Source organism: Centruroides sculpturatus, unplaced genomic scaffold (assembly GCF_000671375.1).
Source record: "Centruroides sculpturatus isolate CEXI.00-Female unplaced genomic scaffold, Cexi_2.0 scaffold66, whole genome shotgun sequence".
Taxonomy (NCBI): Eukaryota; Metazoa; Arthropoda; class Arachnida; order Scorpiones; family Buthidae; genus Centruroides; species Centruroides sculpturatus.
This window is the reverse complement of record NW_019384408.1, coordinates 881,983-904,842: the sequence shown is the minus strand read 5'-3', so window position 1 is coordinate 904,842 and position 22,860 is coordinate 881,983. Positions and strand designations below refer to the sequence as shown.

The following is a 22,860-nucleotide window of genomic DNA, read 5'->3' as shown; positions in this document are numbered from 1 at the left end:
TGCACCTCTCTGGTCTCTTAGGTGCAGATTACTACTGTTGCATTCAATAATGTGAAATAGTTTTTTTTTTTTTTTATACATAAAATTTAAATTCTTTAGCTTACAAGGAAGCTAGAAAGCTTAAAGTTTGCTCCAGGCTCTCTTTAATGAAAATATAAAAATAATTATAATAATGTCTCTTTTCTGCTATTAAGTTTTGAATTTTCTCCTGTTAAAATGTAAGTAAACTTTCTAGTTATATAGAAATGGATTAATTATGATATGCTTCCTTTATTTCAAAACTTTGGCAGCTTTAAAAGTAAATTTTATAAAAATGAATTCTTTATTTTCTTTCTTTAAAAATTTTTCAATTTGAAAAGTTGAATAAGAAGTTTTAATTTTTTTTATCTAAAAAGTATTTTATATTTTATTTAAACAATTTTATAGATAAAATTTTTATTATTGTTTATTACATAAAATGACAATATTTTCATTATTTTTAAAAATAATTTTAGATCTGATACTGTTAATTCAACATCAAATAAAAACCATATGATAATGGCATCAACTCAAGGAAATTATTCTTACATCTGTAATTATTGTTCCAAGACATTCTGCTCAACTTCAGATCTAAAAAGGCACATGGATTTTCATAAAAGTAAGATTATTTTTATAATAATAATCAAATAAAATTAAATTAGTAAATAGATATTTTATTATCCAAAACTAATTTTATGTCATTTACAGTAATAACTAAAATTTTATTAAAATAAAAAAATCTTACTCTCATTTAATATTATTTGTCAAAATACTTTGACGTAAAACTTTCAAATATATTTGATCATGAATGAATGATTCATGTATTTTTTCAAATAATAAAAATTATAAATACAGTAGTCTCTGTAATCTAATATTATAAGACAAGCAGATGTCAGATTACAGCAGACTGTCAGATTCCTTGATTTTGTATGCATTGTACATACTGTACTGTAAAAGATGCACTTGGTTCACAGGTTATTTTATCATATTAATCACAATTGTGACTCTTGCAAATTGCATATGCACTAAACAACTAGTTACTGTCAGTTACTTGTACTAAACATCATCTCTGTCACATACATTGACAAGGGGTAACATGATAACTTCATGTACACCATCTGTGGAATATCATTACTGGATGTTGTGGACTGTTGTATTTAACTTTTACACCTTCTAACCCAAAATTAGTTTTATTACATTTTTAATATTTTTGTATGTAAAGGCTTATCTTTATATTAATAGCTATTGGTTAGTACTAGAAAGTCATCTTGGACTATTTTATTTTTATTAATATACAGTATTTCTAAATGTATTCTAAACATTTTATATGTGAAAATTATTCCATTACAAATTTCATATTTGCTTATTATTTTTTGATATTTTACTTATAATATCACCATAAAATTCTATCACTTCTAGGCATACTTCATAATTTCTATGCAACACCAAAACTAGCAGGAGCTTTACTATTTTTGATGCCTTACAGAATTATAAAATGTGAATGATATTAATTGAATAGTGAACTAATAAAATGGTTAAATAGATTGCATTTGTTAATTGTTATTTTATTTTTAATTTTCACATAAGAATCTGTATGCAGTTTATAGATTACTTTTTAAATTGCATATATATATATATATATATATATCTCATTAAAATAAACATATATAGATATATATGTTTATTTTAATGAGAATTTGCTCATCAAAGAGTTAATTGAGTATTATTTATTTATTTATCTTTACAAACAAATTAATAAAGTCTANATGAAAATATAAAAATAATTATAATAATGTCTCTTTTCTGCTATTAAGTTTTGAATTTTCTCCTGTTAAAATGTAAGTAAACTTTCTAGTTATATAGAAATGGATTAATTATGATATGCTTCCTTTATTTCAAAACTTTGGCAGCTTTAAAAGTAAATTTTATAAAAATGAATTCTTTATTTTCTTTCTTTAAAAATTTTTCAATTTGAAAAGTTGAATAAGAAGTTTTAATTTTTTTTATCTAAAAAGTATTTTATATTTTATTTAAACAATTTTATAGATAAAATTTTTATTATTGTTTATTACATAAAATGACAATATTTTCATTATTTTTAAAAATAATTTTAGATCTGATACTGTTAATTCAACATCAAATAAAAACCATATGATAATGGCATCAACTCAAGGAAATTATTCTTACATCTGTAATTATTGTTCCAAGACATTCTGCTCAACTTCAGATCTAAAAAGGCACATGGATTTTCATAAAAGTAAGATTATTTTTATAATAATAATCAAATAAAATTAAATTAGTAAATAGATATTTTATTATCCAAAACTAATTTTATGTCATTTACAGTAATAACTAAAATTTTATTAAAATAAAAAAATCTTACTCTCATTTAATATTATTTGTCAAAATACTTTGACGTAAAACTTTCAAATATATTTGATCATGAATGAATGATTCATGTATTTTTTCAAATAATAAAAATTATAAATACAGTAGTCTCTGTAATCTAATATTATAAGACAAGCAGATGTCAGATTACAGCAGACTGTCAGATTCCTTGATTTTGTATGCATTGTACATACTGTACTGTAAAAGATGCACTTGGTTCACAGGTTATTTTATCATATTAATCACAATTGTGACTCTTGCAAATTGCATATGCACTAAACAACTAGTTACTGTCAGTTACTTGTACTAAACATCATCTCTGTCACATACATTGACAAGGGGTAACATGATAACTTCATGTACACCATCTGTGGAATATCATTACTGGATGTTGTGGACTGTTGTATTTAACTTTTACACCTTCTAACCCAAAATTAGTTTTATTACATTTTTAATATTTTTGTATGTAAAGGCTTATCTTTATATTAATAACTATTGGTTAGTACTAGAAAGTCATCTTGGACTATTTTATTTTTATTAATATACAGTATTTCTAAATGTATTCTAAACATTTTATATGTGAAAATTATTCCATTACAAATTTCATATTTGCTTATTATTTTTTGATATTTTACTTATAATATCACCATAAAATTCTATCACTTCTAGGCATACTTCATAATTTCTATGCAACACCAAAACTAGCAGGAGCTTTACTATTTTTGATGCCTTACAGAATTATAAAATGTGAATGATATTAATTGAATAGTGAACTAATAAAATGGTTAAATAGATTGCATTTGTTAATTGTTATTTTATTTTTAATTTTCACATAAGAATCTGTATGCAGTTTATAGATTACTTTTTAAATTGCATATATATATATATATATATATATATCTCATTAAAATAAACATATATAGATATATATGTTTATTTTAATGAGAATTTGCTCATCAAAGAGTTAATTGAGTATTATTTATTTATTTATCTTTACAAACAAATTAATAAAGTCTATATAGAGATGTGATGACTATAAGAATATTTGATTGTTCATAAGTTTAATTAATAAAGTCTAGGACAGGGGTGGCAAACCTATAGCCCAAAGTGGCAAGTAAGGAGAAATCATCTGGCACATAACATATCATATGATTTTGATTTATCATCTGTGTTATTTTTTTTTTGTAAAGTATGTCATAAAAATTATTCTCATTTCACTGGATACACTTTGTTGTCATAATGATGTAATTGGTTCTAGAAAACTGTTTTATCTAGAAAAGTGTTATGCATGTGGGGTAGTACATGTTGTGAACAATTGTTTTTGTGCATGAAAAACATTAAAACTGCTGAAAGAAATAAGTTGGTTGATTCCCATTTGACTAAGATTTTTATAATTAATACTAGTATCATAAAAGCAGATATCAACAATATTATAAAAGGAAGGCAATGTCAAAAATCACATTTAATTTATTTTTATTTTGTGGGAGTTTTTTTTACTGACAATAAAATATATAATTACAAAAAATACTGTATTTGTTATTAAAATTTGATATTCACATTTTGAACTTTTTAAAAGCATATATTTATATAAAGTTCCTTTGTGGCCTGCTGATTATACATAAATTTCTAAATTGGTCCATTAGGAAAAAAGATTGGACAACCCTGGTCTAGACCAAATTCCATTTGAATTGTCATTGGAGTAAGTGTGTGTAACTTCTGATAGATGATTTAGCTATGTTTGTGTGAATGCAGAATTTTATGTTATCCATTTATCATACATGAAATAATATGTATTGTTCTGTTGTGTTTGAAGTTGTATCCATATTTAACAGTGTTTAACCTATTAGACAGTGGATTTAAGGCCAAAAAAAGCAAAAGTGGACTTAATGAGTCTCTCTGGAAAATGCATTGCTTTATGTGTATTTGGTTTATGTGTGTGTTGTGAAGTCCGAGGTGCAATGTTGTTCTCCAGTGTTTCATTGTGTTTTCTAAAATTGTAATGATTATTGGATGTATTTTCAGGAGTTGTTCTGGAAAATTTAAAAATATAGCCAACCATTTGTTTACCACTGGTAGTCAAGGGAGACCAAGGCAAATTTTTCAATTGTCAGCTTATGTCCAACACATGAATTTGAATGTTGTTAACTAGGGAGACATCAGAGCCAGTATTGTGCTGTGAACACGTAACAACCATTTTTGTTTCCTAGTTATACTTAAGTTATGTATCTAAAGCCAGGTGTTTATAGATCAACCACACCTGATGTTGGAAACAGAAACTGTTTAGCAGCTGCCCATTCTAGATCAGATCATGCTGCTTGTGGGTTTCTCTTTTTTTCATTTTCTCCCATAGACTGTACTGACGTAGGTGGCCCTAAGGGATGCTTGTGTTCTCATTGGCATTGCTCTATGGTTCAAAATAATCAACATCTAATCCTTTGCCGAGGGAGTTTATTTAAAAAACAAATGTTTCTGATCTACTTCATAGATCATCTTCAAGTTGAAAAAAACAAATATGGATAACCACAAAGAATAGAACATTAAATTTCAAAAATATCGACAACTGAGTAATTAAGTAAAATAATTAAAGTGTAAAAATACCAATTGTAAAAATAAATAACATACAACAATAAATAAGTAATAGTACAAGTCGTTAACAGTTAACAAAAATTATAAATGCTCTCATAACGTGAATTGCGAATCAAGTCGTCATTCATAAGCCATTTGTAAGTCTTTTAATAGCAAACTTCCATGCTGAGGGTAGGCCCTCCACATCTCTGGCGTTTATACATCTATCATCAAGTTTGCTTCTGTGTATTTCCATTTTTTCGGCTGTCTTCGCTAAAGTTGGAGAGTGTATTTGCTTAATGATTTCAGCTTCTTCCCATCCAACTACGGAACCTTGGGCTTGAGCCATCTGGGCCAGCACAGTTGTTTGATTTTTTCCTAACATCATATTTATGCTCTCTGACCCTTACCCCCAATTTCCTCGTTGTAACTCCTATGTACTCCTTTTTTAATCCTAATTGTTGGTTCTCATACGGGATCTTATAAACTCCTGCTTTATCTTCTTTCTTAATATCCCCTTTATCGTTTCTTAGAATTTTAAATTAATTAGGAGCTCGTTTTAAAATCACCGTTGATTCTTTTATGTCCGCAATCTCCTTCATAACGCTTCTTACATTTTTGTTGTAGGTGAATTTTATGTATTTACTAGGTCTTTGTTTAGAGACCTTTGTATCCTTTATCTCAAAGTTTCTAACAATGCCGGCAATTATGTTTTTCCTGTAGCCTAAGGATTCTGCTATCCGTTTAATCCTGTCGATTTCTTTGTCTCTGTCCATAATATTGCCTCAGTATAAAAAGGCCCTTCTAACTAGGGCACGAAATGCAGCCAATTTATAACGAAATGGATCATTAGAATGTGTGGGGATATATAGTGGGCTATGTGTAGGTTTGGTGTACACATTGGTGGATATATGCCCATTCTTAAAGACAATATTGATGTCTAAGAAATGTATAACTTTGGAACTTTTTTGTTCTAGCTTCAGATTTAGGCCATCTTCGTTGTCGTTGATACTTTTTATAAAGTTACTAATTGCTCTATTGTTTTTCCATATTATAAAAATGTCATCAACATATCTCTTGTAGTAAACAATATTACTCCTGAAGCTATGTACAACTTTTCTAATTACCATTTCACATAGGAGCCCCGAAATTGGGCTTCCCATAGGAACTCCCCTATTCTGTTTGTATGTTTGGCCTTCAAATCCAAAGAAGGATTCACAGCATACGAGTTTAGCTATCTCTAAAACTTTGTTTCTGTGGTGTGCTAACTCTGGGTTTATTTTAAACAAGAATCCCAAGAGCGCTTCCAAACAGGACTCAATCTTAATGGAGGGGTATAAACTCTCGTAGTCTAATGTTGTTCCAATTTCCTTATCCATCAAAGTTATGTCTTGTAATTCTTTAACAACTATTGTGGGATCTTTTGCAACGCATATGCATGGTAAGCAGGAGTTGTAAATTCAAGGTCCTGCTCCAGTCGAATTCTTTTCTTCCAGAATATTCTAAATTATTCAAGTAAATATTAATTTAATTAAAATTATTAAATTTAATAAGAGATTGCATCTAACACTTACCTCTAGTACCAAATTACTTAGAATCTAATTATTAATAATAGTAAAGTAGCCCAATTTAATACATGTATGGCTTAAAGTTACAATTCCAAATTTAATATCTTAGTATAATCTTTCTGATAAAGAAAGGCAAGTGCTATATACTCTTTGCTTTTCTTTTATATACTGGAAGCTCTAATAAAGCATACAGTTCTATGTTTTATTGTTATTGTTTTTTCCTTTGCTTTGTAGAAATAATGGATGTATTTCATTCTGAATGCATCTTCAAAATTGTAATATGTTTTATAGTTTTTAATATTGTCATGTTTTTTAAATAAAATGTCAATTTGATTGATATAATCATTTAATTAATTTCAGATATTCGTCCTTACAAATGTCCTTCATGTGAATATCGCAGCCGCACTAATAGTCAATTAAAGGTTCACATGATGAGGCATCAAGGTATGTATTTTGCAATTCATAATTTATGCATATTTAAAAAACATCAATAATAGAAATACATTTGAATTTGATTATTTTAAATTATTGGATAATGTTTGCTAGTATTCTTCTTGAAACTTAAATTGTATTAAATTAGTGTTTAAAAAAGTAGATAATGAATTTTTTAGTATAAATTTGGATAATTTGAAGTTGTTATATCTCTTATTGAAGAAATGAAATTTGAAATCAGAAAGTAGTATTTCAGTTAGCTGAGCTATGGAGCATGTGTATTTTAGGGTTTTCCAAACTCCTAGAGCATAGAAAATCTTGTTATATGTTTTATAGTTTAAATGGCATATATATCTAGTTAGCAGAGTTTTTTGGTCATGTTTTTATGATTTCCAAGCATAAAATGCACACATTTTTATCATTAGATTAAAAAATTGAAGTAATTAAAGGAGTGGATAAAAAAAATAGAAAGGAATATCATGTGAATTACAGACAAACACTAGCAACTTACAGAAAACTAATTTAATTTTCAAAAATAGGTAATTGAAATATTTGGATTACTTAATGTTTAAATTAAAAACATTTGAATGTATTTAGAAAATACACAACACACAAAATAAATGTATTAATATATCTGTTTTCATTTTCAATTTGCACTGCCTATCTTCCAAATTTTGCCACTAGGGACACTGCTGTCGTTTGCATTAGATCAGGCATAGTTGCTTTACTATACAGTTATCTCACTTGCATAGCTGTAGCTCTCTCCGTTCACAAGAATTTTCTGGTTAAAGGGACTGTCCTATGCACCCTGTATAATATAAACATCAACCTGATTTATTTGTATTGCCAAACAATCCACTGGATTATCCATTAAGCTGTTTTAAGACTAGTAGATAATTAAATGCAAATCAGTTTGTCTAGAGGTAGGTGGATATGCTGTCATTCATTGTAAATTTAATAATTAGAAATAAATTAACTTTAATTTACAATATTCTGGAAGAAAATTAGCCCAGAGTTGGACTCAAAACTGCAACTCCTGCTTATCATGCAGATGCAATGCCAGTTACACTACCCAGACCTCCATTCAACCTTTGCTTCCAGAACTACTAATTAATTTAGATATAACCATATTGATTACTCACGTTGCTGATTGGGGATAATTTAGCACCCATGGCCCTCTATGGCTCTCAGTTAAAATTAATTTATTTCAAATCATTAAATTTACCATGAGATGGCAGCATAACTGCTTACTTCTAGCCAAATTGATTTGTATTTAATTATTTACTAGCCTTAAAATAGCCCAATAGATTATCTGATAGATTGTTTGATAATATAAATGTACTCAATTTAGAAATATCAAGTTTAGTATTATATTCATTTCTTGTCATATTTGATCTGTTGAAGATTATTATTTTAAACATTTTCACTCATCTTTGATTGTTATGCCAGTTCATGATATTAAGTATCATTTTTAGGTCTTATCTTATTAAACGTTGATGGATGACACATTACTCCATAATTTTATGCTTATGATATTAGTTTTTTGAAAATTATTGTAATTTTCTCCCTAGCAGTAATTTTCTATAATTCATGGATTATGTGTTTAAAATACTTTCCAACTTTGGTAGGCTGGATTGTAGATTCTCAAATTATAATCTGAAGCAAGTTTTTTACATCAAAAAAATGGTCCTATAATCATTTTACTTTTAATTATGAGGGCTTCTTTACATGATAAAACATGATGGGAAGTCATTTTTGTGTGTCAGGTGAATACAAAAGACAAAAGGTGCTGACAGCCCTATTCACTTCTACAGTATTTATGAATTTAATTGGAATTTTGAAATTAATTGGATTATAGTTTTATTATACATTCATCAGGCCTCCAGTAAGGATCTACAAGTTATTACATGCTTAAAATATGTTTTAGCTTAATTAATAATTTATAGCATTTGACTCTGACATCTTGATCAAGAAGACCTGAAAGTCTTCTTTAAATGACATGACAAGAATTGTCTTATTCACAGTTGATACAGAGAAAGCTTGTTTCAGTGACAAATAATCCTTATCTCTAAGTCTCCAGAAAGTTTTTATAGAAGTGTGATTTAATTATAATATTTGATTAATACAAAGATTCATGAAAATACTAAGAATACAATTACATTTAAAGGAATCAAAAATCATACTGAGGATGTATTGCAATCCTCATATGGAATCAATTTTATATTTATTGTTAATAATAAATTAAATAACTAAAAATTATTTCACTTAAAATTTTTTAATTTTAGATTCAAACAATAACCCCAGACTGAGCAGCTGTGATATAAAATATAATCAGACAAAATGTATGTCATTTATAAAAAGAAAACAATTTATTTTTCAAATATTATATTAATTAATATTCTAAGGCTGGTCTTATGTCTGAGATGATGTAATAAGTCTAGGAATAAAGAGGCCATCATAGTTCTCACAAGTATAAAATTAATATACAAGGGTGTTTCAATAAGTAATGCCTTTTATTTTTTTAAACAAACATTTTAATGTGTACACAAAAACATGAATACAGGTATACCTCGAGTTATGTTGTTCTTGATTATATGTTAATATAATCAAGAACGACATAACTCAACATAATATATTGAAAATAAAAATCAAGTTTAAGTCATTTTATTCAACTTTATGTCTGTCCACAATAAATATTGAAATTGTAATATAACTAGAAAAATGTTAAAAGCGCACAAAATCATATTAAAATACATTTACAGTAAATGTTAATATAATCATCATAAATCATAGAGAACGAAATATGAAAACATCTGTGACTCTGTGTTGTCATCTTATTTAGTGGTCTTTAAGAGCTCAATATTGGCATTTTCTACAGTAGTTCCAATATCTACTGTTTGGTGGTGTTCTTGATTATATGTTAATATAATCAAGAACGACATAACTCATGCCAGTCGTTATTAGTAAATTTAGTAAAAAATAAACTAATTTATGTTATCACAAAATAATTTTAATAACTGTATTTGTTATTAACCTTACAAAATCATCTTATTTTATAATATGTTAGAGCAAACCACATTCACAAATAAAGATTCCGCAATGTACTGTAAACATGTATATTTACAAGTATGTACGTGTGAGAATCTGGAAATTCAGGAGAGGGTCATTGTGAAAATTAACAAAGTAGAGAAAAATAATTATAAAATTAAGAGAAAATAATATTTTTAAACTTTAATGAATTTTACAAAAAAATGGATGAAACTTTCGATTTTGAAAGGAAATTGATTTCCTTTCCCACGCCGACTCATGATGAGTCGATGAGTTTTGCACTAAAAGTTACTAGAGAGCCAATAAAAGGGACGTTTTCCTGCCATTCAAGGCAGTCCGTCGAAAAGAGGTTGCCACACGAAAAGAGCTTGCCCTAAGATAAAGGCAGTTGTCATACAAAGTGTACGTTATACAAATCAGTTAAATGAAAGTTATAAATATATAGCAATAAACGAAGTATACGACAAGATAGTTAAAAGAGAAGTTATTTAAAGGACTTTCCAAAGAAACTGTTAGAAGAAGAATACCCAGAGTTGAAGAAGACCCTCATTCAGAGAAATATTCAAAAGACCTGGAGAAGGTAATATGATCAGAGATAGATTGATGTGATCTCTCTCTCACGCGTCAGGTTTAGAATAAGATTAAGTTAAGTCGTAGTTTAGGTTTAGGTTTATTCTTTTGTATACTTTTATATTTTGATTTATTAAATGTTTTGTTTATTATTATAAAAATGGTTTGGTTAATATTGGTTATTCATATTCATTTGTATTTAAATTTCCTTCGCTCCTCTTACAAGTTAGGGATAACACGTGTTAATCCGCGTGTAAAATAACTGATTAACTGGTGTCAAGGATCCTGACGTGATCTAGACCTTACTGTCCAGATCTTTCTCTTTAACATATTAGTTAAAGCCCTCCACACACTATTTCTTTAGATAGAAAAGCCATTCTTCTAGACAACCCGAGGGCTATTCTAGAGAATAGTCGCCAATTAAGTGATACTAGAGTCTTACCTACTCCGTATCCCCGGCTAGCCCCTCACATACATACTGTACATGTATTCATAAATTTAGATTACTTTTTTCCTGTGCTATATTAAAAACTAAAATTTATTTGTTTGTAAGCTTAAAATAGATTCTTATTAATCATATATTATTAAAAATGCATTTATAAATAAAATACAGAACAGGGAATGGTTATTTGTGGTTTAGCCTAGTGACAAGTAAATTCAACTTATGTCGTCTCTCCTGGAACCAATTACTGACATAAGATGAGGTAAACCTGTGTAGTAAATAAAGTATGAACTTCTGGCAACACTATTGCATGATAGGAACACTTGTGTTGCTTGTCGGACATTTCTGACAAATGGAAAGAAAATAGTGTGTATACTATCATTGTCCACACTCCAAGAGCAGCAGATTGTTATTCATTTAATATGGGCAAGGGGCAAGAAATATGAACAAACTCATGTAGAAATGCAGAAAGTGTATGGTGGTGATTGCATGGACTATTCATATGTCCATCGATGATGTGAATGTTTAAAAATGGTCATCAGTGTGTGATTGATGAGCACAGGTCAGGTCTTCTGCCACACTCACTGCTGTTCATCAAACAATTCAAAGCAACCGCCGCATTTGCTTGAAGATGATGTTGGAAAAATTGCCTGGAGAGAGGTTCCATTCTGACGAGGAGGTTAAATCGGCTATTTGCAGATGGTTGTATGGCCAGGAGCCAGCATTCTACAACACAGGCATCTTCAAGCAGGTATACCGCTGGCACAAGTGATTGAACTGAATGTTAAGTAGCCTAATCCATATATTCCGTATTTCTATATGTATTAAAACTTTAGCTTAAAAAAATAAAAAGCGTTCTTATTGAAACCCCCTCGTAGATTTTATTATAACTTTGAATATCAGATTTCTATGTCAAAGAATTTAAACAAAAATTCAGAAAAGTATATTAAAACAATTAATAAGATAAAATATTAAAATTAGCCGATTCTATAAAATATCTTTGTTCACTTCAGTTTGTGAAAAACTTTTGCAATAAATCATTATGATAATATACTCAATGAAATATTTGTAAACATTTTATTCTAAAAGAATAGTTATTTAATGATTGTCGTATTTAGAAGCAAAGTAAAATAAATTATTTTGTACAATAATTGAATTTAAACAAATAATTAATTTTATGAGTAATAATCAAAATTTCTTATTTTAGGAATTCGACAATATCTGTGTCATCCTTGTAATTATGGAGGTGTGACGCAATCAGATTTGAACAGACACTTAAAAACCAGAACCCACATTCTGCGTACTCGTACAATTTGCTCATCCTAAAGGTGGTGCTTGATATAAAGTTCTTATTTTCTTTTATATTTTTGTTTACAGGATAACAAAACATTTTGTAAGTTTGGGAGTGCCTTAGCTGGATAGAATACTTCTTTTCTATTCAAATGATTAAATTTTATAGAAAATATATAAGAAAGTAAACTTCAGTAAAATAAAAGTATTATATAGTTTATTTTGGACTTTATTACAGGTTAAACATTTTCTGAATTTATATACATATATAACATGAGTTCAACTCAACATGAAATTCTTTAGAAACATTTATTCATTATTGTTTTTATAGTAAATTAATAAATCCTTAGTCCATTGAAGCACAATAAAAATGCTAGAAATAGCATTTTTTTTCCCAAATAATCAGGGATTTTAAATTGTTTCATGAAAAAATTTTTAGTAATTCTTTAATGAAAAATGACAATGATATATAAGACTATGTCAGATATTATTTACAAATTATCACATTGTTGAAAATTTTGTTGTATATTGAAAAATCAAAAAAGAAAAATCTTAAATATGCAAATGTTTAATTATACTATATTGAGTTTTATTAATATTTTATATTTTTATTGTATTTCTTATATGATTCCATAACTTTTTGTTAATACAGCTTAAAAAAAACTGTGATTTTAAAGAATTTGAAATCTGTTTTAACAATGAATTCATTTGCTGTTAAAAGTATATACAATTACTAGTTGTATTAAATCTAGTGTAATGTATAAGATTTCAAAGATAATAGTTTTGTGGATGACTATGGTATTCACTGTTTTGTTATATTGATTTATGATGGATATACATTTTTCTAATTTCAGTCAATTTATTACTGTTTATTTAACAGAATTTATTTCCAGTAAATGTATGAAATATGTAACTAAAACTCAGAAATGTGTCTACTTTTAACTTTTTTAATTCAAAAAGCATATAAGAACTGTTAATTTAGATAAAACTTTAAAAGACTCAAACAATAAATTATTGAAGATGTAAAAGTTGTTTAAAAAAATAAACAATGTAAAAATATCTTTAAAATAGTTTTTGTTTGTGAAGAGTTATATTTATATTTTTCTAATTTGTGCTATATATATTTATATATATGCAAATTATATTGCTATATATATATACATAATGTATATATTAATATTCATGCATATACAGAAATCACTCCTTCCATTGAAAATTCATATCTTTTGAAATTTTTTGTTGAAATAATAAATGTATAAAGCTAGAAAGAAAAAAAAGTATATATATATAAATATATAATATGTATGATATCTTATTTAGTATTTTATTGTTATAATTTTATTATTTTTGTTCTTTGGTTTCCAAATATGGTCTTATATAATGAAAACTTGCATTATTGCTGTTATAACAAATAAANATATATATAAATATATATGAAATCTGATGACTGGATGAAAAATTTGTGATGTGAAATGTGAATAGATATATTGCTCATGTCTTTCAAGTTATCTCTGGTGACAAATGTTAATAAATTGATCAAATGCTTATAGATGCAACATTATCTTATTAAATCAATATAGAATATTTGAAAACCTTGGTGATAGTTTCTATAATCTAGTTGTGAATTATGTTGTCAGCATGTATATTAAATTTCATTATTTTACAAAATAAAATTGTTGTAGTTATTATATTTTAATTTATATGGAGTCATGTATTTAAATTTTTTAAAATTTGTTCACTTATATCTGTCTTAACCTAAAGAAATCATAATTATTTATTAAGGAAATGATCCTAAATTTATTATATAAATGTTATTTCTACCGAATTATGTATTATTATAAGACAGTGGAATAGCATTTTAAAGCTGTTTAATGATTATTAATAAATGCAAAAATTATTCTTAAATATTCCAAGATTGCAATGACTCAATAATTCCTTAAATAAAAAATAGTTTTATTTTTTTAATGACATTGATATTAGAAAATATTTCAAAGTTCTTTCATTTGTATAACTTGAAGTTTACTAACATAGTTTGAAATGTAATATGTTTCCAAAGTTTAAAAAACAATATATAATTAGATTCTAATTTTACTGTAATTTGATATTTTCAAAAATTTTTGTAACTTTTATTTTACAAAAAATTAATTCAGTTCAAATGAATGATTTACAATATATAAATAAATGTTTATAGTAGTACATATAATTATTAAACGATTTATTAATTTAAATTTATTTTGTTAAAACAAATAAAAAAATTTTTTGTTAAATCTATATTTATGTAATTGTTGGGTCATTCAACAGTCTGAAGTCTCCAATTTTTTAAATCCCAAGATTGCAATATAAAAAATTTCTAATAATTTAATAAAATACATGAATTTCACACCTTATATCTGGCATATCTAAATTTAACATTATTTGTATAGAAATGGATTTTAAAATTAGAATAAATTTAAAAATAGAAGATCTATTTTTAATAGAATTTGCTGGAGACAGCTTGTTGCCCAATGTGCTCAATTATGGAGATGGATNATGAACGAGTTTATCATCCATAATTACTACACCATCACAAAACTCAAAACAAACATGACAGCATACAGACAACAACTACACCATAGATTCACGCAACAATATCCTCACCTCACTGTCACTGAACAAAGGGTTGTCGATCAAAAGGAACAATTATACACAACAACCTTATCCCACAAACAACACTTGAACTTATCAAACAGGTTGCTGATCAAATACATCAACAGACAGAAACATTTAACATTATTAATGAAGATCACATAACCTGTCAGGATAATCCAGAAACAAGCATTGATAATAACACACATACAACAACTACCACTAATGATACTACAGGCACTTCCTCATCCATCACTGATAACATAGACATAGAATTAGTTAATACAATCTCACTTATATTTCAGGAAACACTCACTAAAAGATTGCAATATAAAAAATTTCTAATAATTTAATAAAATACATGAATTTCACACCTTATATCTGGCATATCTAAATTTAACATTATTTGTATAGAAATGGATTTTAAAATTAGAATAAATTTAAAAATAGAAGATCTATTTTTAATAGAATTTGCTGGAGACAGCTTGTTGCCCAATGTGCTCAATTATGGAGATGGATATAAAAGAAAGATTGCAACCAAACCTAACTTAGTGATCCACATATGAGAAAAATAAAATTCACATATCTCTTTCTTACTGCAATTTACTGATATAAGTTATTCTGAGTTTATATCGCACTGTTTTCTCAACTTTGTATACCTTTCTCAAATTTTTTACACCATCCCAAGTATGAGCAAATGAGAAGTTCCAAATAAGAAAATGTTTTGTAAGATTGTCCTTAACTCTTTTTTTTCCCACAAGACCTGTTGTTTTGTCCAAAATCCTGTGATGATTTTTAGGAACATATTGTTCCTAAAACTTTTCCCCTATATAACAGTATTTTAGCACATACTGTTATATACAGGAATAAATATATATTTTCTAAATGCTAAAAAGTGGGTGAATGGTTAATGAACAATTTGGACTGCGAACAGATCGGACAATGTACTTGACAGTGACACTTTCGCAAAAGATTTTGGACAAACATCTGACAGAACAAATATAAGTGACAATGCTTTTAAGATTTGTAAAACTATATTTTACTGGTATCTATGAATGGTTTATGAAACAAGACTTTCACAGTTGCAGTTTACTAACATGATATAAACTAGTGCAGTTTACTAACAGATATAAACTAGTGCAACCTTTTTTTGCACTAGTTTATATCTGTTCTCTGAATTTTTGTAAGTGTTGTACTGAACTTTTTATTTAAAAATCTGATAATAATATAGGACTTAAAAACAGTGGTGTCAAAAACTGTGTTCACTATAGAAACTTAGCAAGAGATAATAGCCAAGGTAGAGAGTGGGCAGATGATGTCTAATGTTGCTAGGCAATATGGCCTCAACAGGTGTACAATGAGCACAATCTTAGCAAAGAAAGATATAATCAAAAAGCTCAAGCAAATAAAGTAACAAAAATCACATCTGAGAAACAAAGATGTGCCATCCATGAAAAAATGTAATAACAAACTAAAAGAAATCTCTCCATGTAAATAAATATATTAAGAAATTATATAATTATTTATTTATTTTTTGGGTTGCCAGAATGAATTAAACAAATTCCAATAAAAATCTGTAGTAAATTGATAATCAGTTAACAAACAATTCAGGTCGTGAACATTATCTTTGAACAGATTATGTTCATTAACTGATCACTCACTGTATCTTCAAAATTAATTTTGAAGATGCTATTTTGAAAATATTTACTAAATACTTCAAATAATAATTTTATGCACATATTATTATTATTATGTGCATAAAATTATTATTTGAAATATTTAGCAAATCCTTGCTAATAATAATAACTCTCTCGTGGTCACCACCTGGACATGGTTGGAGAGCCCAGTAATTTTACTGATCCATAGAGCAATGTAGGTTGGAGCAAAAGCTCCTGGTAGGGATGGAATACCCATGTCAGTTAGGTCTATGGCAAGAAATGAAGCTAAGAATGACCATACCCACATTCTGTGGAGATATTGATTGTGGTAGTAACCAGATCTAAGTATGAAACCGGCTCAAATGTTGCTGGGGTTAACAAGATCCATGTTTGTGGCTTAGGCAGAGGATCATGTTCGAAAAATAGGCTACAGTCTCCCTTGGTTACTGGTGGTGAAAGCAGCACAGCCCAAGCATGGCTACTGCAATGCCCTCAGCTGAAGTGAGGAACCAACCTAGCCCTGGTGTTTCTGTGGCAATGCATCCACAGACCACAAAGGCTGGAAAACCACGCCAACAGATGAAATTGACAATAGAAATGAACGAGTTTATCATCCATAATTACTACACCATCACAAAACTCGAAACAAACATGACAGCATACAGACAACAACTACACCATAGATTCACGCAACAATATCCTCACCTCACTGTCACTGAACAAAGGGTTGTCGATCAAAAGGAACAATTATACACAACAACCTTATCCCACAAACAACACTTGAACTTATCAAACAGGTTGCTGATCAAATACATCAACAGACAGAAACATTTAACATTATTAATGAAGATCACATAACCTGTCAGGATAATCCAGAAACAAGCATTGATAATAACACACATACAACAACTACCACTAATGATACTATAGACACTTTCTCATCCATCACTGATAACATAGACATAGAATTAGTTAATACAATCTCACTTATATTTCAGGAAACACTCACTAAATATACAGGTACAGATCTCCCACAAAGACCACAAACACCAAAAATCAACACGTCAAAGGTAATAGGAAAAACACTAGATTATGTAAACACTCACTTACTACTACACTACATCCATTTAATTTTTACACTCTCAGACATTCATACATTAGTTTATGCTGGGGCAGTCACAGTAGTAACACACCATGGTCTGAAAATACAATCACAGACAGAAACACACAAAACACAATTCTATCACAAGCCACGCGTGCGAGAAAATACAAGATGTCTGCGGAACACGTGTCGGGCTATCAACAGCGAAATAAGAATGATATTGTATTTCGAGAGAAGATGACATCTGTCTATTATTATAATAATACCTAACGATAAAATAAATGATTTAGAAAAGTTTTTCTTGTTTAACTGCTTTCCCTATGACTTTTTCTGAAAAATATTTTGAATGAAAAATATTAAAATTCTACAAAATAAACCATTTTGAACACTCTTTTTTATTATTTATCAAAAAAAATATAGTTCTGGCATAAACAATGTTAAATTTTAACTGATGTAATTTTGCAAACGCATCTTTTTTTATTTATATGGATATCTTAAGGTCAGTTTTTACGCTAATGTTGCTAATGCACCATTTGAGCAAAAAAAAAAAATTGTTAAAGAAAAATTTTCTGTTAGCGAACCCTTTGTTAAATATTTTGAATATCACCACTGGTTACAAGTAGTTTTTGCCTCATAACTTTTGAAATAAAGCACCAAAACATTTTGAAAATTTAGACATATATGCAAATTTACATGACGAATAAGAAAATAGTAAAATATCTTGTCAATATGGTGACTCAGTAGCTTCAAGACATTGGAATCCAAAGAATGGACTGGCCATCCAGGTCTCCAGATTTGAACCCAATACAGCATGCTTAGGATGCCCTTGGAATATGTGTGAGAAGTCTCTGTCCCCCACTCAGAAACCTTAATGAGGGTTCAGGACTGCTCTCCAAAGAGAATGGACTTCAATTCCTAATGAATTGATTAATAACCTTGTAAAGAGTATGAAAAGCAGGTGTCTAGCATTTATTGCTGTAAGGGGTGGTCATATGCCCTACTGAGTGAATAAATTTGTTATTTTAATAAAGTTTCTTTTATTTTAAATTAAGAATTAAAAAAAAATTGTAACTTAACTTTTGCCCTCCAATATATAAAGACCAATTGTCAAAGGAGAACTGCCGAATTTGCATCTTATCAAGTTTGTAGAAACTGAGCAGTTTAAGTGGAAAATCATTTAAAAAACCATAATTGAGCCTTTTCTAATTTTTCTACAAAATTAAACACCTCAAATTGGAAATATACAACTTAAACTCAATTTAACTATTGAATCAGAGAGTCTAAAATAATTATTGACAGAAAACATCATTTTTGTTACTAATTTCATTATATTTGAATTTTTTGTTTGGAATCTAATCAAGTTTTGTTTTCTTTTCAAGATGAAAAGAAAATAAACTTTGAGAGGGAAAATAAATGCCCAAGTATTTGAAATGAGACCAAATTTCCAATTTTTTGCCCAACAAAAAGAAATTATCTGCCTTCCGAAGTTTTCCTCCTCTGTGAAAAATATCAGTATTTTTTATTTGTCTTCATTAATTGTAAATCTATTGTTTTTACAGTATCGGGCCAAAAAATTTTTGAAAGGAAACAACAGAATTAGATAACAATATAATATCATTTGCAAATAAAAGACAGTCCAACTCAATCTGTGGAGACAATATTATACCCATAATTATTTTTTCCCATATAAAACCCAGAAAATCATTTATAAATAAATTCAAGAGAACAGGACTCAGAGGCTCACCCTGTGATAATCCCTTATTAGATTTCCAAGATCCATTCCAATAAAATCCTCAACAATATAACTGGTATTATAGAATAGCTGTTTGAGTAAATTAATGAATGAATTGGAGATATGCCACTTAGCAAGTTATCCACCATAAAATATTATGATCTATAGAATCAAATGCTTTTTTCAAATCTATAAATCCTGTATATAACTTATGGCATTTCCTTGATACCATTAACTGATTAATTCCCTGTGGAATAAAAAGATTATAGCCAACTCCTGTTTTTGAAGAAAGCTCCTGATTCAGGGATATAATATTAAGTTTCTCAATCCAAAGTTTCTAACAGTTTACCAATATGGAAGAAAAGATTTTTCAAAATACATTAATTAAGGATGTTGGTCTATTACTTGAGTAAATAAATAAGTAAATAAAATTTATCATATGTACAGTACATTGTTTGACATATACAATACAGTACAAATTTAATTTATACAATGTACGAGGAGAGTCTGATATTAAAAGGTACAGGCCAAAATTACACTGACATTTATAATTTTAAAAAATATTTAATACATTCCACAAAAACTACATACTTTTGTTTATTTCTCGACATAATCGCCGTAAACGTTGAGACATTTATCCCAGCGTGGCACTACTTTAAACATCCCTTCATGGCACTGTTGCTTGCCAAGTTGCTTGAAGTAGTCCAGAACAGTTTCTTCCAATTCCTCATCTGCAAATCGTTTCCTCACCAAAAATTTCTTTAAAGGTCCAAATAAATGAAAATCCAAGGGAGCTAAATTTGGACTAAACAGAGGATGTTGCAGGACCTCCCAATTCCACTGTGCCAACCACAGTTTGGTTTGATTTGATGTGTGGAGTATAGTCCAGATTTAGCTCCCTTGGATTTTCATTTATTTGGACCTTTAAAGAAATTTTTGGTGGGGAAATGCTTTGCAGATAGGAGGAATTGGAAGATACCATAATGGACTACTTTGAGCAATTTGACAGGCAGCAGTTCCATGAAGGAATGTTTAAAGTAGTGTCACACTGGGATAAATGTCTCAGCATTTATGGCAATTATGTCAAGAAACAAACAAAAGTATGTAGTTTTTGTGGAATGTATTAAATATTTTTTTAAATTATAAATGTTAGTGTAATTTTGGCCTGTACCTTTAATATCGGACTCCTCACATATTATTAAAATATACTTAAAAAGTAAATTATTTCAATGTTTATTTATAAAATGGAATAACTTGAAGTCACAATATACTGATAACAATCTTCATTATTAAATATCAATAAACATGAACATCCATGCTCAAAATGGAATACAGATATTTTGAATCACAGTATTTAGTGAACAAAATATAATGTTCACTAAAAAGTTCAACAAAGTTATGTTGTCAGATGGTAACAATTGCTGAATTTTAATATAAAGGTGGTGTAGAGTTATAGTGAAAAATAAAAGTGCAAGTTTTGATATTAAACTTATTAAGTAAAGAAAACATCATACCTTTCAGCACAAGTATTGTTTCTGACTAACATTTTTGGCTTCTTTTATAGGCCTTCTTCTAATCTGTTAGGACTTTTACCATTTGACTGTTTTAATTCAGGATGCCCACAAATGTGATGTATGATGAACATAAAATATAAATTTTATATTTTAAAGGATGAAATGTCCAGGATATGTGGGACTGTATTAATGATTGCCAGGATTTATGAGATGGTTTTATATGTAATGGAATGTTAAAAATATTAACTTTCATGTAAATTTATGAGTTATGGGCACCTCGTTGAATTTTCGTTTTTCAGTTTTCAAAACAAGATTTCCAAGCTACCAATAAGGATTCATAATCCTTGCAGTTTATACAAGTTCCTTCTAAAGATGTCATATATCTTGAGTACCTTTAAATGCCTCAGATTGTTCTCATTATTGACTTATTTGATTAATTTGGTTTCATCCATATTTGAAATTACCCCAAGGATCTGCAACAAAAATGGTCAGAGAAGTGCTTGATTTTTTGTGTTTGATGTCAAATTTATGTTCTCTAACAAGTAAGTCAAGTGGACAATGATCTGGTGGTTGTACCTATTTATGTTAATTTGTGATAGGGATGGAATATATTTCTAGAGCTTTTTTCATGCTATTATTGTCTTTGCTATTGTGTAATAATTTGTAAATAGCAGGTTTTGGTGATAGCAAATGCCTGCTTATAATTAGGAGACAATCTGTTTATAAATTGAATTTCATATAAGATTAAAAATGACTTTTATAACCTTGGTTCTGGTTGGATGGTAGTAGTATGTTCATTGGGGGTTGTTCTTGGACTGCAATTTCAAAGAATTGTAGACATAAATTCCCACTGTTGTTTGTCCTTCTTTAATGTCGAGAATAGAGTTAGATGGATGAAAACAGAGATCAGATATGGAAACTTTAGGGGCAGGAGGTCCTGATTAACTGTATATAACTTCTGATGAAAACTGGAAGTAACATTATTTCAATTCAAAAATTTTCTCTTGTAAGAAGTTAGATGATAGCATGACTCTGTTGCTAACAGAAAAAGTATTATGCACAGGGACAAGACCCTACTAATTTGATGTGGAGAGCATATATTTTAAATTAAATAAATTTAAAAAAATGATTAAAAATTGCAGCCCAGCATTGTGATGATGTCACAATAAATAATTGCTTATTAACTTTAAATTTATCACAATTAATACGCTTCAATCACATTTCATGCAAATGCTTCTTTAGAAACTTGATACATAAGACTTTATAAAGTGTTTTGAAAGACAGACAAACTGATACACTAGAAGAAAGGTCAAGTGTAACAAATTATACAACTATATGTGCAACTGTCAGAAGAAAGAGAACATGTCAAAAGACAACCATAACTAACAGTTCAAAACATGGTCTTTAGGTGCTGTCACATCTATTCTTGATGGCTGGTGTAAGATCTGGTATATATAGTTGGTCTTGCTTCACTTTAGGCTTGTTACAATGTATTGTATTTGAACAGAACAATGTACATAGTAATGGAACAAACTTTTAAAAAACTTCCATCACTGTATAGTTCATTCTGTTCAAATACCTGAAGAAGTCTAAAATCAAGTAGGCTTAGGTAAGCTTACTGTTTAATATAAAGTTGATAACTTTGTATTTTATAAACTACTAAATGACACAGAACACTTGTTTAGCTGTTAAATTTTTAATACTCACAAAAAGTACAAGCATACAATTTATATGTAGTTGTTATCTAAGGATATAACAAATACAAACAAAAGATACATCATAATGTAATTATCTAATATGGTCTACGATTTTTCTTTTCTCATTTATCCCAACATATTCATTTGGATGCAACTAACAATTCGAAATATGAAATTTGGTCCTTTAAAAACATTTATAAAGAAGAGTAAT

The 22,860-nt window shown here is 28.3% G+C and overlaps 1 protein-coding gene across 3 annotated transcripts in view; it reads left to right on the top strand.

Moving 5' to 3' along the window:
- The window catches only part of LOC111618956 (sal-like protein 1), a 71,646-nt gene extending 58,808 nt beyond the window's left edge, over nt 1-12,838 (top strand). For all 3 annotated transcript variants that reach the window (XM_023360585.1, XM_023360584.1, XM_023360583.1), the window contains 3 exons: nt 495-637; nt 6,900-6,983; nt 12,239-12,838. In XM_023360585.1, coding sequence (XP_023216353.1) covers nt 495-637; nt 6,900-6,983; nt 12,239-12,357 — 346 coding nt within the window. In that variant the 3' untranslated portion in view covers nt 12,358-12,838. The remainder of the gene's footprint in view (nt 1-494; nt 638-6,899; nt 6,984-12,238) is intronic.
- Nucleotides 12,839-22,860: the final 10,022 nt, after the last annotated feature.